We start from the raw sequence: 15,363 nt of genomic DNA on the forward strand, positions 1-15,363 counted from the left end.
TTTGTGAATGCTGCGAGTTATAGTCAAGTCTATTTGTGTACTTGTGTTTGAAAAGTTTAGTCAAGTTTAATGTGCGTTTTTGGACCAGTCCCATGGATTGACAAAAAAACAAATTTTAATTTTAAAAAGGAACATGAAAAGTACTCATTCCTTAAAAAATAGACTTTTTTTAACTCATGGCTACTACCTACCCCTGATTTTTTTTCAAATATTTTTTGGGCTTTTGGGCTCAGTATAACTCTCACACTTTTTAATGTCTTGTTTTACTATGTTCTTATTGTTTTTATGCTGCCTTGCTGTCAAAACTATTTGCCACAGGACAATCAAGAGCTGAAGTGGCATGCAGTTTTTCTCTGGAAGCGTAACTCACCTGTAGAGGTGACACTCTACACGTCACCACATTATTTATTCAAATGTAGGAGCACATTCAAGCCAACACATGCGTGAGAACATTACAGTTAAATGATATTAACCCTGATACACAGGATCAGAAAAGAACAACTTCAGATATGGGAAAATATTTCTAGATCCATGCCAGAATACTAAGCTGTCTTGTAGGGACTTGCATAATAAAGGGCTGGTGTCGACATCCAACAAACGTTTTTTTAACCGCCAAGCTTCTGACTTCGTTCCCCTCGTAATGATGGTGTATGTGCTGTTTGTGTATTTGTGTGTCTGTGTATTACTTTGTTCTCTACTCCGCTGTAGTTCACTGGTGTGTGGAGGCAGGGAGCCAGATCATCAGCACTGAGGAGAAAAGACAGCAAGACATTCCATTAAAAAACAAACAAAATTACAGCCTTGTGGTTTGTTTGCTTCTGCCAAACAGTCAAGTTGCAATTGAAATCCATGTCTGCGCCGACTCAAATATCTAGAGAAGACTTAAATAAAAAATATGAAGTGTATTTTAGGTGAAACGTGAATGCGTCAGACTAGTGTTGTTACAATACTGCAATTACTTAAAGAAGGAAAAGGGTGTCAGGAGTGCTACTGGTGTCCCTCAAATCAACTCATGGGAGGGAATGCTTCAAAATAAAATATAGAGGTTCTTGAAGTTCTTGAGGTTCTTGATCTTATCCCGTGCCTGGGGAGGGGATAAGATCAAGAACCTAAAACAAAGAGAGGCACACTGGATCCATGCCCTTTATCACACGTTAATAAATATTCGTTTTAGAGTCTCTCCTGATTGAATTGGTTTTATGTGATTGACTCCTGTTGACTTAAATTTTGAATATTGTATTTGACTGTTGGTTTCCTGGTATGTATTTCTATGGTTACACCATCTCAGCCTGTGAGAGGACTTTTTGTAACTTTTCCTACTTACTGTGTTATGCCCCCAGAGACCAAAAAGTATGTTGCATACTCTCACGTGTGCACAACTGTAGTGAATGCAACTACTCTGTTTGTTTCTACACCCCAAGGAAGGTGCAAGCAGATACGTGTTGGTGTTTATTGATGTTTCTAGTCTGTTGAATTAAAGGAATTTTATGTCTTTCAAACTATCTCGAGTGCCTGGACCTGGATTATATAAGCCTTTTGTCCTGGCACTGCAATTTCATACTTTGATACAGTTAATTGAAAAATATTGATATTCAACACAATTTTCGATACCAAGGGGAAAAACTGACACTGAGGACATACAATATAAAATTTTCATTAAAAGGTAAACATAACCGGGCTATAACATGACAATGATGACTTTTCTTTTCTTAGTTAGTAGCAGAGAACAACAGTAAACATCAACAATAAGACAGTGAGGAAGCGCAGCTGGTGCTGGTGTATCAGTTCTCCAGAAAATGAGTGTTGAAACCATTATACCATCTAATATTCAGAATTGATATGTATCCACTTTGAAGGTAATTCGCTGGAAGGTAATATAGGTAAAGTGCAGGTGATGAGCAGCAGGTATGTGACTGGGTTTTTTTTTACTGTGAAGTGTGGCAGCATGAAGAGTTTGTAGCATGGAAACTTAGGGTGTTTTCACACTTGGTCCTTTCCAGCCCTCTAAGCAGACTCAGAGCGCTGACTCAGCATTTTTTGTGCATATGTGAACACTCCAAGAGAACTCAGAGCCCTCTGAAGCGAGGCGGTCTGAGTTCGGTTCCCTTCAAGTCCATGGTGCAGTTCACGTAACCTGTGCCTTGTGAACACAAAAGTCTCCTGGTCCACTTTGCCTTTTTGCTATTGTATTGTAGCCCCCCCAGGCTTGCCGTAGACAGATCACACGCTATTTCAGTGGGATGCATAATAAATACAATGGAACCATTGCCACAGGTAACGACAACACGACCAGTGGATAAGGAGTACTTTAGTCCGACGATGAAACAACTGCACTCCCCCAGATATGGAACGAGGAAAACATCAAACGGCAACTGCTCACAATGCACAGAAACGCTAAGGTTTTCCTCCAAAGTTAAGTTCATAACAGCACTGCAGTGCCACATCAAGGTAAAAACAAAACTGTATCAGTATATACCATATATAGGCTATAGTGTGAACAGAAAGAGGACTAAGGACTACCATCAGAGCTGAAGTGGACCAGAGAGAGAAGTGAGTCCTCTTTCAAATGTACTGACAATGTGAACGCCGGAAGAACTGCGTCCCTTTTCTGTTGGTCCACTTTTTGGTGCACTTTACGAGGACTGAGTTCGGTTCATTTAAAAAGGACCAAGTGTGAAAACACCCTTAAATGAAGACAGTTTTTTGTTCAACATTCTCAACAGGTTGCCTGTAATAAAGATCATGTAGATTCTTTCAATAAAAAACATTACATTTAAGGCTGTGAGGAGTGAATGGGAAGAACTTTTCAGACGCGTGGTCTGGGCAACAACAATAAAACCATGTATTCATCCAGTTTCTTTGAGTGCAGTGACCCATTTATTTTCACGTGCTCACCTCACACAGGTAAAACATCATCTGTCTATAATTCATCTTAGGTAGGTTTCCACTTAACAGTATCAGAGTTTAAGTTTCCATGCTACAAACTCTTCATGCTACCACACTTCAGAGTCAAATAAAAACTGTTTGCTTCCCCAGTCACACACCTGCTGCTCATCACCTGCACCTTACCTATATTACCTGTTTCCTGCTCTAGTGCACCATACATTGTACAAACAACAAAACTGCACCTATTTACATCTAGTCACTATTAGTTAAACATGAATCAAAACAAATATAAAGAATGTTATTGTGGCTCCAACAGGTTAACCAAATAAAAAACTGAATGAATGAACTTTATTTATATAGCACCTTTAATGTACAGAATACAGCACAAAGTGCTTTACAATTCAGCAGCATATACAAACACAGCAGAAAATAAAACAGCTGTGATTAAGCAACTTGTGCTTTTGCACTTTTGTTGCATATGAACAATAAGCTTTCCATCATCTTACATGCTTTCTTTGGTCATTCACTCACTGTTAATTTTTCCAACATAAATGTGTCGTGAGGTGTGCTGTACCTACCTTTTAACACCCTGAAACCATGAAAGATCTACAAGCTACCTACACACAGCTGTGTGTGAGTTGAGCACCCTCTACTGGTAACATATTTTTTAGGCCATGTGCAGTGCAACTGTGGTATTCTCACAGCAGGGTACCATGTTTTATTGTGCTACTGCTGTATAATCTAGAGGCTCTGTGAATTTACAATTATTCTACGACCTTTTTAGATGCAATGTGTGTACTGTCACTGATTTGCTCTGTCAGTAAAATACCTGTATTGCATATAATCAAAATCCCCTCAAACAAAACATTGGACTTTAAAAAGACAAGCAACTGTTAGCTTCCTTGTTTTAAACTAACATTCAATGTTTAACATTTAAACCCAATAGTCTGTGTGTGAGCATGGACAAATTACATACTTTGTCATTAAAGTTGAAGGAGTTTTGTGTCTGATATGATTTTTCCACAAAAAAAGGCAAATTAATGTGTTAATTACTGTTCTTTGTACCTCACTGACAAATCCACAGCCTGTGAATGTTAATTAGTCATGGCAACTAAAGAGCAGTTGTTGTTTAGTGCAGTGACACTGCATGCAATAAAAACACATAATATCTTTCTATCACCGCAGATCGTTAACTCTTCTATCTAGTATAAGATAAGATAAGATAAGATACACCTTTACTGATCCCATAATTGAGAAATTCCAGGTATGAGTCTGCTTCTTAACAAGTACTGTATACTCTTGAATGTTAATTATATACAGCTATTAAAATTCAAAACAAGTTCAAACTAGTTTCATGAGCACGTCTTTCCTACAACATGTACTTCCAAACCAGCAACTGAAAGAACTCTATGTTCTTTACAACCAGCTCAGTAAGAGTTCAGTATTCAGTACTGAGTCCTTACATGCTCCCTCTTCTGTCTTAGTGACTTCATATGTTATGCAAGCTGTTTTATGCTGACTGGATATCTACACAGGCATTCTCTAAGTTACACCCTGTGCGCTCCCAGTGTGTTTGTGCTGGAGGTTTGTGTGTAAGTTGCGCATTGGACCATAGTTTTCTACCAAAATAGTTGAACTCACGAAATCATGCTTGTGCACACACATCTTAAACTCCCATGCATTACTGAGTGAAGCGGAACTTTAAGAATTATAAAAATGAGTAGTAATACATACTGAAATTTCTTTCAAAATTTAGTTTGACTACCACTCCTGATAGGCTTTCTCATTTTTGTCAGAAAGTCAACCAACCCTTCCTGACTGTTTTGCCTACCAAGTTATGATTCATCAAATATAATTAATATTTAGAGAACTGTGTTTGTCAGAATTCAGGGTGGTTTTTGGCCTGCTACCAAAATGGGTGGTTTTGTAAAACTGCAGCTCCTTCCCCTACAGTCTCCGTCTCCGACAGATAGTAAAAAACAGAAACATCATTTTGAGTTACATCTCCTTTCATATCAAAGCACAATGTGGGAAATAGTATCAAAAAGGTTGTAGTTAGGCTGGAGGGGCTTACTACAGAAAGAGACTGAGTAAGAACACAGACCACAGAGAGAGAAAACCTGGACGTGCAGCTATAAGACGAAGAGGTAGTAAAAACAGCCTCCATCTGAAGGTACAGGTAAGAGCTTGACTCATCTTTCCTCATTTTTATGACAACTGATGATCCAAACGCTTAACATGTAATAATGTATGCAAGATAATACTATAAAATTGAGCGTTTACAAACATTTTGGATGCCTGTGGACGAACAATTTGAGTATAGAGAAAGAAATACCAAGACCTTTTTGTGAATGGATTCTTCCAGACAGTTCATGGCTGAGTACAAGCTAGAGGTGACAACAGGTGACAGGCAAAATGCAGGAACATGGGACCACATATATGTCACCTTAATTGGAACTGAAGGGCAGAGTGAGAGAACTGAGTTGGACAACTATGGCTTTGACTTTTCAGCTGGGACAGTAAGTTAAATGCAGTGCTCATATGGTGATTCTGAGATTAGGTCTGGGACAATATAATGGCTTTTGTTTGCACATATATTTATGATATGGTAGTATTTGTCTCTATCCAATGAGCAACTGAGGTACATTATATTTCATTAATTACTACACCTAACTATACATAACGAATAGCTCATTATGTGGAAATCTAGTGAGCACATTTCAGTTTATAATTCAAAGGCTGTGAGGCACAGAATCAAATATTTGGATGACTTCAAGTTTACATTAGGTTTTTCATACAGTAAGCCACACCAATTTGATGAGTTGTCAAGTTCCTCTTCAAGGTGTGGCCTATCTGACATTAACCACCATAGCTCTTACAGACTGACCATAAAAACACAATCTAACGGCAACTCATCTTTATCTTTGCAACAGTCACTATACATTTAATTCCAGTGTAACATATTTCAAATAATCCACTATTGTAAACAGCCCAAATATTCTCAGAAAGGGTTTTAGTTGTTTGATAAAATCAGGGCTTTCACCAGCTAGCTGGCATGATTGTCTATCACAACATGTACTCTGATGCAGATTCAGATTTCGACATTTTTCAATATTAAAATCACAATTTAAGAGGACTTTCCATTCTTGATGGGAGTTTTTACTCTTTAGATGACGATTTAATGTTCTGCTAAACATTTTAGGTTAAATGTGTATATACTACACCAAAACATACATGTTGAATTGTAACTTTGTTTAATTTTATATTAATCCTTATTTCAAGACAGGGATCTACACCGTGAAAACCAGTTCATCTCTGGGGAAACTTCTGCTGGTCAAAGTGGAGAAAGACCCGTTTTTGTTTCTCCCAGAAGATGAGTGGTACTTCTCCAAAATAGTGGTGACGACTCCAGAAGGAGAAGCCATTCTTTTCCCCTGTTACAGATGGATCTCCAGGGGAGAACTGGTGGAGCTGAGAGGAGGGAAAGGTCAAATTTCCAGAATAATTGATATACAGATTACTAATATTTAGATTTATGGATATTAATTCTTTGTACTTTTCTTGCTTCAGCCATGAAGGGTTTTGAGGAGGACCATGCCTTGTTGACTGACCACCGGAAAAAAGAGCTAACACTTAAAAAGAGCTTGTACCAGTAAGTTTTAATGTGTGCAGTGTAAGAGCAGATTATGTTAATTGTTTGTGTGTTATGGTCTGACTGTGATTGGCGGGTCAGCCTATATAGCCTAGGAACCTTTGTGGCTCGTCAGGTGTTTCCAACCGGAACAGGAAAAACAGTTTTTGACCGCTGTACAGCAACACGTTATGCTCCGTGCAGATGTGTTGTGTGAGAATGTGTGATTTAAAAAATGAGATGTGAAATAAATGGACTTGTGTGCATCGTAACTGAAAAGCAAGTGGACTCTCATTCATCCGTCATGGTAAAGTAAAGGCGCGTCAATTAGGTTTCCTGTTGAAATGCCTCAGTGGCTTAAAGTATTGGCTTAGCCTCTACATGCAGTACAGCACGTACATAGAGCTGCTGTGGTGATCTTATAAGTTTATCTGGAAAAATGTCTCACGTTCTTCTCTGTAACTTTGTTTGGTTTTTCAGATGGAAGATTATGGCTGACGGACTACCCCAAATCATCCATGTCAATAAACAGTCTGAGCTCCCAGCTGAAATCCGCTTCTCTGAGTCCAAATCAAGTGAAATAGATGATACAAAAACCATAATGTGAGTCTACATACATATAAACAGTGAACACAACTAGGTTCCAGTAGTCATATTCATATGTTTTGAGGAAAAAGTTTAATTTAAAGCTTTATTATCAGTATGTGCTTTATTTCTGTATTGTGTTTTTCTTTTTTAAACCCTGTTTTACTTCAGCGGTCTTGAACTGAAGCTTAAGGGAATGCTTGGATCTAAAGAAAAATGGGAACGCATTGAAGACATGAAAGAAATCTTCTGGTTCAAAAAGACGACAATGTCAGGTAGATTGTTTCCCCCTCATTTTCCAGTTCTGCAGCATAAATTATCACAAAAATGTCACTGCCATAGTTTCAAATAAACACACATACAGTATACAGTAGATGTTTCTCTTGGGTAAAACAATGACAATGATCATCATGTTGTACTTCAAACCCAAAGAAAGAACATTTTAGATATTATATTTTCTAACTGCTGTTCTTCCAGAGTATGTTTCAGAGCACTGGAAGGAAGATGACTTTTATGGATCCCAGTTTCTGAACGGAGTCAACCCCAATGTGATCAAGCGCTGCTCAGAGCTTCCCCCAAACTTTCCAGTCACAGAGGAGATGGTGAAGCCGTTCCTGGCAGAGGGAACCTCTCTGCAGAAGGAAATGGAGGTATGAAGGAACAGTGGCTTTAGATGGCTCATAATCTGCTTTGGGAAGACTTGTGAGTTTTAAGAGTGTACAAATATCACTATGGAAAGTACCCGAATCATATTGCCTTGACTTATTACAAATTTGTGATACCGCTTGATGTCCCTTTTTTTCTTGTCTTTCCTTCCCATACAGAAAGGCAACATATTCCTCTATGACCAGAAGAGGATGGATGGAATAACCCCCAGAACCTATAATGGTGAACCTCTGCACGTGACTGCTGGTCTCTGTTTACTCTACATGAACCCAGAACACAAACTGATGCCAATAGCAATACAGGTATTTAAATGACGGAGCAAATCAGTGGCATTATCTGTACTGTATAAACTTGTGTAAACTATAAAAATTAAACATGTTTTTATCACATTTCAGCTGCACCAACAGCCCTCTGAGCAGAATCCCATCTTTCTGCCCAGTGACCCAGAGACTGACTGGCTGCTGGCCAAGATGTTCATCAAAAATGCAGATTCCATGGATCATCAAGCAGTTCAACACCTCATGAACACTCACCTTCTGGCAGAGGTCTTTACTGTTGCCACTCTCCGCAGCTTCTCTGTGATTCACCCCCTCTATAAGGTAAAATTACACAGCTGAGGTCACAGTGCTGGTGCACTTTATTCTATTCATTTGAGCTGAACTGATGACCAGGGCCGTATTCACAAACATTCTGAGAACACTCTCTGAAAGCTCCTAACTTAGCTTATTTTTTTTAGTAAAGACTCCTGGCTTAGGAGTGATTTAGGAAAGTTTTCAGAGCAACTCTAACCAAGGAAGGGACAGAGACTTTTACCTTAGTGAGGAGGTGTGGTTGGCCCTGTTACTAGGTATGACACATTATTTTAAAAGATGTGATTGGTTGTCACAGACACACCCTTTTGTGAGCCTACAAGGTGTGGACACCTAGTGAAATGAAATGCTGACTGTGAAAGTGTTGCCATTGTGTGCGTACCCCTAATGAGATTGACCATATTAGCCCTACATGATCAAAAATATAGCATTTCATTTACTTACTGTCACAGAAAATCTGTTTCAGTTTTTGTTTGTTTGTTTGCTCATGGCTTTCATTGATGATTGACCAGGATGTGCTGCTTGTTGTTCACTTAAATAAGCATCATACTTTGACTTGTAATATTTTTCCATCTGTCCGTACAGCTGCTGTTTCCACATTTCCGGTACACTCTCCACATAAACATTGGAGCTCGCACAACTCTTTTAGGACCAGCGGGGGTTTTACATCTAGTATGGCTCTTCAAAATACACATTTTCTGAATCTGCAGATTCCAACTGTGTTGCATTTTAGCAAAACTTGAAGGTGTTGTTTTTTTGTTTTTACAATGTTAATTATTTTACTTCAAGAAACTTTTGGATGGTAAATATTTGTTGATCATGAACTTGATAGACTACACTTGGCTATGACGGACTGCTGGAGCTTATGAGAAGGGCTCACTCTGAAACAACCTACAGCTCCCTCTGTCTGCCAGAGAACATCACTGCACGAGGACTGGAGTCCATACCCAACTTCTACTACAGAGATGATGGCCTGAAGCTGTGGAACATCATCAACAGGTTACCTTTAAATGAATGCTGCATCTGACCATACTAATTAATTTTAAAAGCAACACATACTGATATAACCACTTCAACCTTACAATCAAATTGTTCTGTGTTCACCAGCTTTGTGAAGGCATTAGTGGAGTACTATTATCCCTCAGACAGTGAGGTGCTGAAAGACACTGAGCTGCAGGATTGGATCAGTGAGATATTCACACATGGCTTCTTCGGAAACAAAGCTTCAGGTACGTAGCCCATGTTCCCAATAAATGACACTGAAGTTTCCAAGTTTCCAAATATAAAGATAATAAATCCTGGAATTCAGTTTTTGATAATATTTCCCTTATATGCATCAGAAATATACTAATGAGACCAATTTCTTTCTCTTTCATAGTTCCAATATTTTCATCAAAGTAATGTCTAATTTTTTGGTTGAAAGGTATCTAAACCCTAATTGGAGGATATTATACAGTAAAAAGTGATACTGCCATTTGTCCACTGTTTAAATCTACCATCCACGTCAGCTGGTATGAATGTCATAAATCACCCGACTTAATATTCAAGCATTTCTTTCAAATGTCTCCCAGTTCATTATGCCAAATGTTTAAAGGGACTGCTGTCCAGTTAGTCAGATTGTCTAAGAGTTTTTTTTTTAAGCTGGTATTGATAGAAGAGGTATATTTTTATTTGATTTTGTTCCATTTCCTTCCATTTTGCGCCACACTTTGGATCACACCAACATACTAGAAGATTTAAGAGCCTCAAATGCATTTTTTATTTGTTTGAAGTTGTGAATTCTTGCCTGAGACGAGGGTGTTTTCTGGCACAGGGCAAGTTAGAGGTTAAAAATATGAAAGCAAAACATAAAAAAATGTATTTGTTTTATATATATATGTCCTTTAAAAATAATGTTTCACCCCCGGAAAATGCCACTAATTAACTGATATAATTTTGCTGTCAACAGGGTTTCCAGCAGAGTGTCAGACTGTCGTGGAAGTGATCAAGTTCATCACCATGGTGATCTTCACAGTGACAGCTCAACATGCTGCAGTAAACAATGGGCAGGTGAGACCATAAATAGTTGAAAAATAGTTAACTTTTTGTAGTTTTAACAAACCTGATACTGGATCAAACAGCTCTAATCTATGGAACAAGCGGCAGATTTGGGAGGTGTTTATTATTTTTCTTTCAGTGAGGCACAAGCTGGTTTTTACAGTGGTTATCCATAAAAGATTGGCCTATGACCATACAATAATAATAGCAAACAACTGAAGACTCATTATAGACAAACTAAAGCATGTTTATTACTATAACTATGATGGCAAGGGTCCCCCATTCTTAACCAGGTTAAACATTCAGTGTGTCTTTTTCGAGGGCATGGACAAACAACATAGGTTGATATTTAATTTGGAGGACTTGTAAGTCTGATACAGTTTTTCCAGGAAGAACTTCATTTAAGTACTTAGTGAGCATCTATCAAACATCAAACATCCTGAACCATGACTTTCTATCGGGATAGCTGAAGTCACAAAATCATGCTCATATGCAGAAATTTTCTTGTGTCAATTTCATTATTCTGCTGTTAATCAATCAATCAATTTTATTTATAAAGCCCAATATCACAAATCACAATTTGCCTCACAGGGCTTTACAGCATACGACATCCCTCTGTCCTTATGACCCTCGCAGCGGATAAGGAAAAACTCCCCAAAAAAACCCCTTTAACGGGGGAAAAAAACGGTAGAAACTTCAGGAAGAGCAACTGAGGAGGGATCCCTCTTCCAGGACGGACAGACGTGCAATAGATGTCATACAGAACAGATCAGCCTAATAAATTAACAGTAATCCGCATGACACAATGAGACAGAGAGAGAGACAGAGAGATGCAGGTAATGACAGTAGGTTACAACAACATTATTGAAAGTAATAATATTATAGCTATAGTTCTGGCTACTGTGGTACAATATGTTGAAAGTATGTATTAATATCTGGCAGTATACATGTGTGACAATAGTCATATGTGTATAATAACAGTAGAAGTATGACTAATGACTAATGATGGCAGCAGCAGCAGGAGGCATCTGGCAGGACCACGGCAGAAGCACAACCACACACGTCACGCTGTCCAGGCACCGCTGTGATATGAGTTAACCTGAGAGACAGTGGAGCACAAAGGCTCCGGAGAAGAAGCCGAGTTAGTCACATCCAGAATGGCTGAGTTAGCAAGATGCAGTAATAGAATACGAGAGAGAGAGAGAGAGAGAGAGAGAGAGAAGGAGAGAAGGTGCCTGGTGTATTATAGGGGGGTCCTCCGGCAGACTAGGCCTAAGTCAGCCTTACTAGGGGCTGGTACAGGGCAAGCCTGAGCCAGCCCTAACTATAAGCTTTATCAAAGAGGAAAGTCTTAAGTCTAGTCTTAAATGTGGAGACGGTGTCTGCCTCCCGGACCGTAACAGGAAGATGATTCCACAGGAGAGGAGCCTGATAGCTGAAGGCTCTAGCTCCTGATCTACTTTTGGAGACTTTAGGGACCACGAGTAACCCTGCGTTCTCAGAGCGCAGTGTTCTGGTGGGATTATATGGCACTATGAGCTCTCTAAGATATGACGGAGCTTGACCATTTAGAGCTTTATAAGTTAACAGTAGGATTTTAAATTCAATTCTGGATTTTACAGGGAGCCAGTGCAGAGAAGCTAAAACAGGAGAAATATGATCTCGTTTCTTAGTTCCTGTTAGTACACGTGCTGCTGCATTCTGAATTAGCTGGAGAGTTTTTAAGGACTTACTAGAGCTACCTGATAATAGAGAGTTACAGTAATCCAGCCTAGAGGTAACAAAAGCGTGGACCAATTTTTCTGCATCTTTTCGGGTCAGGATAGGCCTAATTTTCGCAATATTACGCAGATGAAAAAATGTTGTTTTAAATGAGAATTAAAAGACAAATCTTGATCAAATATTACTCCGAGGTTTCTTACGGTAGTGCTAGAGGCCAGAGCAATGCCATCTAGAGAAACTATGTCATCAGATAAAGAGTCTCTGAGTTGTTTGGGGCCAAGAACAATAACTTCAGTTTTGTCTGAATTTAACATCAGGAAATTGGTGCTCATCCAAGTTTTTATGTCTTTAAGGCAGTTATGGAGTTTAGTTAATTGATTACTTTCTTCTGGCTTCATCGATAAATACAACTGAGTATCATCCGCATAACAATGGAAATTTATAGAGTGATTTCTAATGATGTTACCTAAAGGAAGCATATATAGAGTAAATAGGATTGGTTCGAGCACAGAACCTTGCGGAACTCCAAAACAAACTTTGGTACGTAAGGATGATTCATTATGAACGTCAACAAACTGAAAACGATCAGATAAATAAGATTTAAACCAGCTTAGTGCAGAACCTTTTAGGCCAATTAAGTTATCCAGTCTCTGCAGTAGAATTTGATGGTCAATTGTGTCAAATGCCACACTAAGATCTAATAAAACAAGTACAGAGACGAGTCCTTTGTCTGAAGCAATCAGAAGGTCATTTGTAATTTTAACTAGTGCTGTCTCAGTGCTATGATGCACTCTAAATCCTGACTGAAATTCCTCAAATAAATTATTATCATGGAGAAAATCACACAGCTGGTCTGCGACTACTTTCTCAAGGATCTTTGACATAAAGGGAAGATTAGATATTGGTCTATAGTTGGCTAACACCTCTGGATCCAGGGTGGGCTTTTTTAGTAGAGGTTTAATTACAGCTACCTTAAAAGACCTGGTACATAGCCTGTTAATAAGGATATATTGATCATATCTAATATATGAGTGTTAACTAAAGGAAAGACCTCCTTAAGTAGCCTAGTTGGGATGGGGTCTAAGAGACACGTTGATGATTTAGATGAAGAAATCACTGCTGACAATTCTTGAAGAGAAATTGGGGAGAAGCAATCTAAATATATATTAGGTCTTACAGCTGTGTTTGAGGCTAGATAGCTACTATCTGAGGACAGGAGGTCATGAATTTTGCCTCTAATAGTTAGAATTTTGTCATTAAAAAAGCTCATAAAATCATTACTGCTAAGGGCTAAAGGAATACAAGGCTCAATAGAGCTTTGACTCTCAGTCAGCCTGGCTACAGTGCTGAAAAGAAACCTGGGGTTGTTCTTGTTTTCTTCTATTAATGCTGAGTAATAGTTTGCTCTGGCATTGCGGAGGCCCCTCTTATAGGTTTTGAGACTGTCTGTCCAGATTAAACGAGATTCTTCCAGTTTGGTCAATCGCCAATTCCTTTCAAATTTTCGCGATATTTGTTTTAACTTACGGGTTTGAGAGTTATACCAAGGAGCGAACTTTCTTTGCTTTTTTAACTTCTTTTTAAGAGGAGCTACAGAGTCAAGTGTTGTTCGCAGAGAGCCTATGGCGCTATCGACAAAATGATCAAAGTCGGTACAGGAAACCTCTGTTACTGAGGGACTTGGTATTGAATTTAACGACGGAGTAATCTTTTCCTTAAATTTTGCGACAGCACTATCTGATAAACATCTAGTATAATAACTGTTGCTGAGTGGCGTGTAATCGGGTAAAAAGAAATCAAAAGTAATCAGATAAGGTTGAACATCCAGGAATGATGTTGGAAGGAAGGAACAATAAGCAAAAAAACATTTATGAGTGAAGGGGGACTTTAAGAATTTCAAAAATTAATATTAATACATACGGAAACTTCTTTTATATTTTAGTATGACTACTACTCCTGGGCACCCAATGCCTCCCTCCTGCTGAGCAAACCTCCACCAACCACAAAGGGGCAGTCAAGCATGAAGACAATTTTGGAGACCCTCCCAAATGTTGGTGAGACAGTCAGCTTTGTAGCCATGGGATGGATGCTTACAAACAAGTACACTGATGTGGTAAGTTTGGTGATGATAAACAAACAGCGAAAAAGAATGTACCAAACAAAATACTGTGTCAATGTGATCGACTGTTTCGTTTTGTCATTTTGGCAGGTTCCCTTGGGTTCATACCCTGAGGAACGCTTCGATGAGCCTGCCCCTAAGCAGATGATGAAGAAATTTCAAGCAGAGCTGTCCCGCCTCAATGAAGCAATCACAACAAGAAACTCACGGCTTGAAGTGCCCTACACATATCTGAATCCCACTGAGATAGAGAACAGTGTAGCAATGTAACTAAGCCTGATAAAGCCTTTTGTTTCATTTTCTTTTTATCTTTCTGCATTAGTGAACAATATCAATACCTTTTTAACACCTGTATTGCATGCGGTGTTGTGGGTAGCAAATGTTTGAGCTTGGACTCGATATGAGTCAATAATCTAAAACAGTAAACATCTATTGATCACTGACGACATAATGTGATGGAATGTTACTGTTTAGTGCTCCTTATTATAATACAGGAATTTGTCTTCAATAAAATGATCTCACATGAAACTGGGCACCTCAGCATTTATATGCAAGCAACACCAAGAATATGGTAGCATATTTTCTGCCCACTATTACAGCAGCTGTAACAGGCTGTGACATTAACTGAAGTTATTTACACATGTGCTGTGTATCTAAGTTCTTTTTACTTTTTGATCATGTGAGTGCAGAACAATGTATATTGTGATGTCAGCTGATGTACTTTTGCAGGGGCAAGCTTCACCAGTCTGAATTTTTAATTTGCTTTATTTGATTATCAAATTGATGATGTCATTCAGTGTGTGTTGCACACTTATAAAAAATAGATATAAAAGTCAGTACAACCTGAGCCAAAGTACAAGCTTTTCCCATCGAAGCAACACATTTAGAGTGGGCATGACTGAGTCAGTCCTCTGAAATTCACACACATGAAGAAAAAAACTGAGACCATAACTATCAAAACAACCAGCAGTACCAGGTAGCAAGCAGTGTAGTCAGAGTGGAACCAGAACAGCACATTTTCAAATCATCTGCACTCTCCAGGCCCTCAGGTGCTTGTGCATCAAGAACAGGTTACTCACAATGAGTAGTTGACATGTTATTGCACAAATGAGATACAAAAAATAAAA

General features: G+C 38.7%; 1 protein-coding gene across 2 annotated transcripts; it reads left to right on the forward strand.

The window, feature by feature from the left end:
• Positions 1–4,836: 4,836 nt before the first annotated feature.
• LOC117270482 (hydroperoxide isomerase ALOXE3-like) lies at positions 4,837–14,964 on the forward strand. 2 transcript variants are annotated; one of them, XM_033648115.2, is made up of 15 exons: positions 4,837–5,065; positions 5,252–5,405; positions 6,169–6,373; positions 6,457–6,538; positions 6,998–7,120; positions 7,274–7,377; positions 7,580–7,752; positions 7,927–8,070; positions 8,164–8,367; positions 8,944–9,030; positions 9,191–9,357; positions 9,466–9,587; positions 10,307–10,407; positions 14,060–14,230; positions 14,327–14,964. In XM_033648115.2, exons 2-15 carry the CDS (start codon positions 5,259–5,261, stop codon positions 14,504–14,506), a joined length of 2,010 nt encoding a protein of 669 aa, XP_033504006.2. In that variant the 5' UTR covers positions 4,837–5,065; positions 5,252–5,258; the 3' UTR covers positions 14,507–14,964. The 2 variants fall into 2 exon arrangements, with proteins under 2 accessions (XP_033504006.2, XP_078029945.1); XM_078173819.1 differs by lacking the exon at positions 5,252–5,405.
• Positions 14,965–15,363: the final 399 nt, after the last annotated feature.

The sequence above is a fragment of the Epinephelus lanceolatus genome, chromosome 13 (assembly GCF_041903045.1).
Source record: "Epinephelus lanceolatus isolate andai-2023 chromosome 13, ASM4190304v1, whole genome shotgun sequence".
NCBI classification, from domain to species: domain Eukaryota; kingdom Metazoa; phylum Chordata; class Actinopteri; order Perciformes; family Serranidae; genus Epinephelus; species Epinephelus lanceolatus.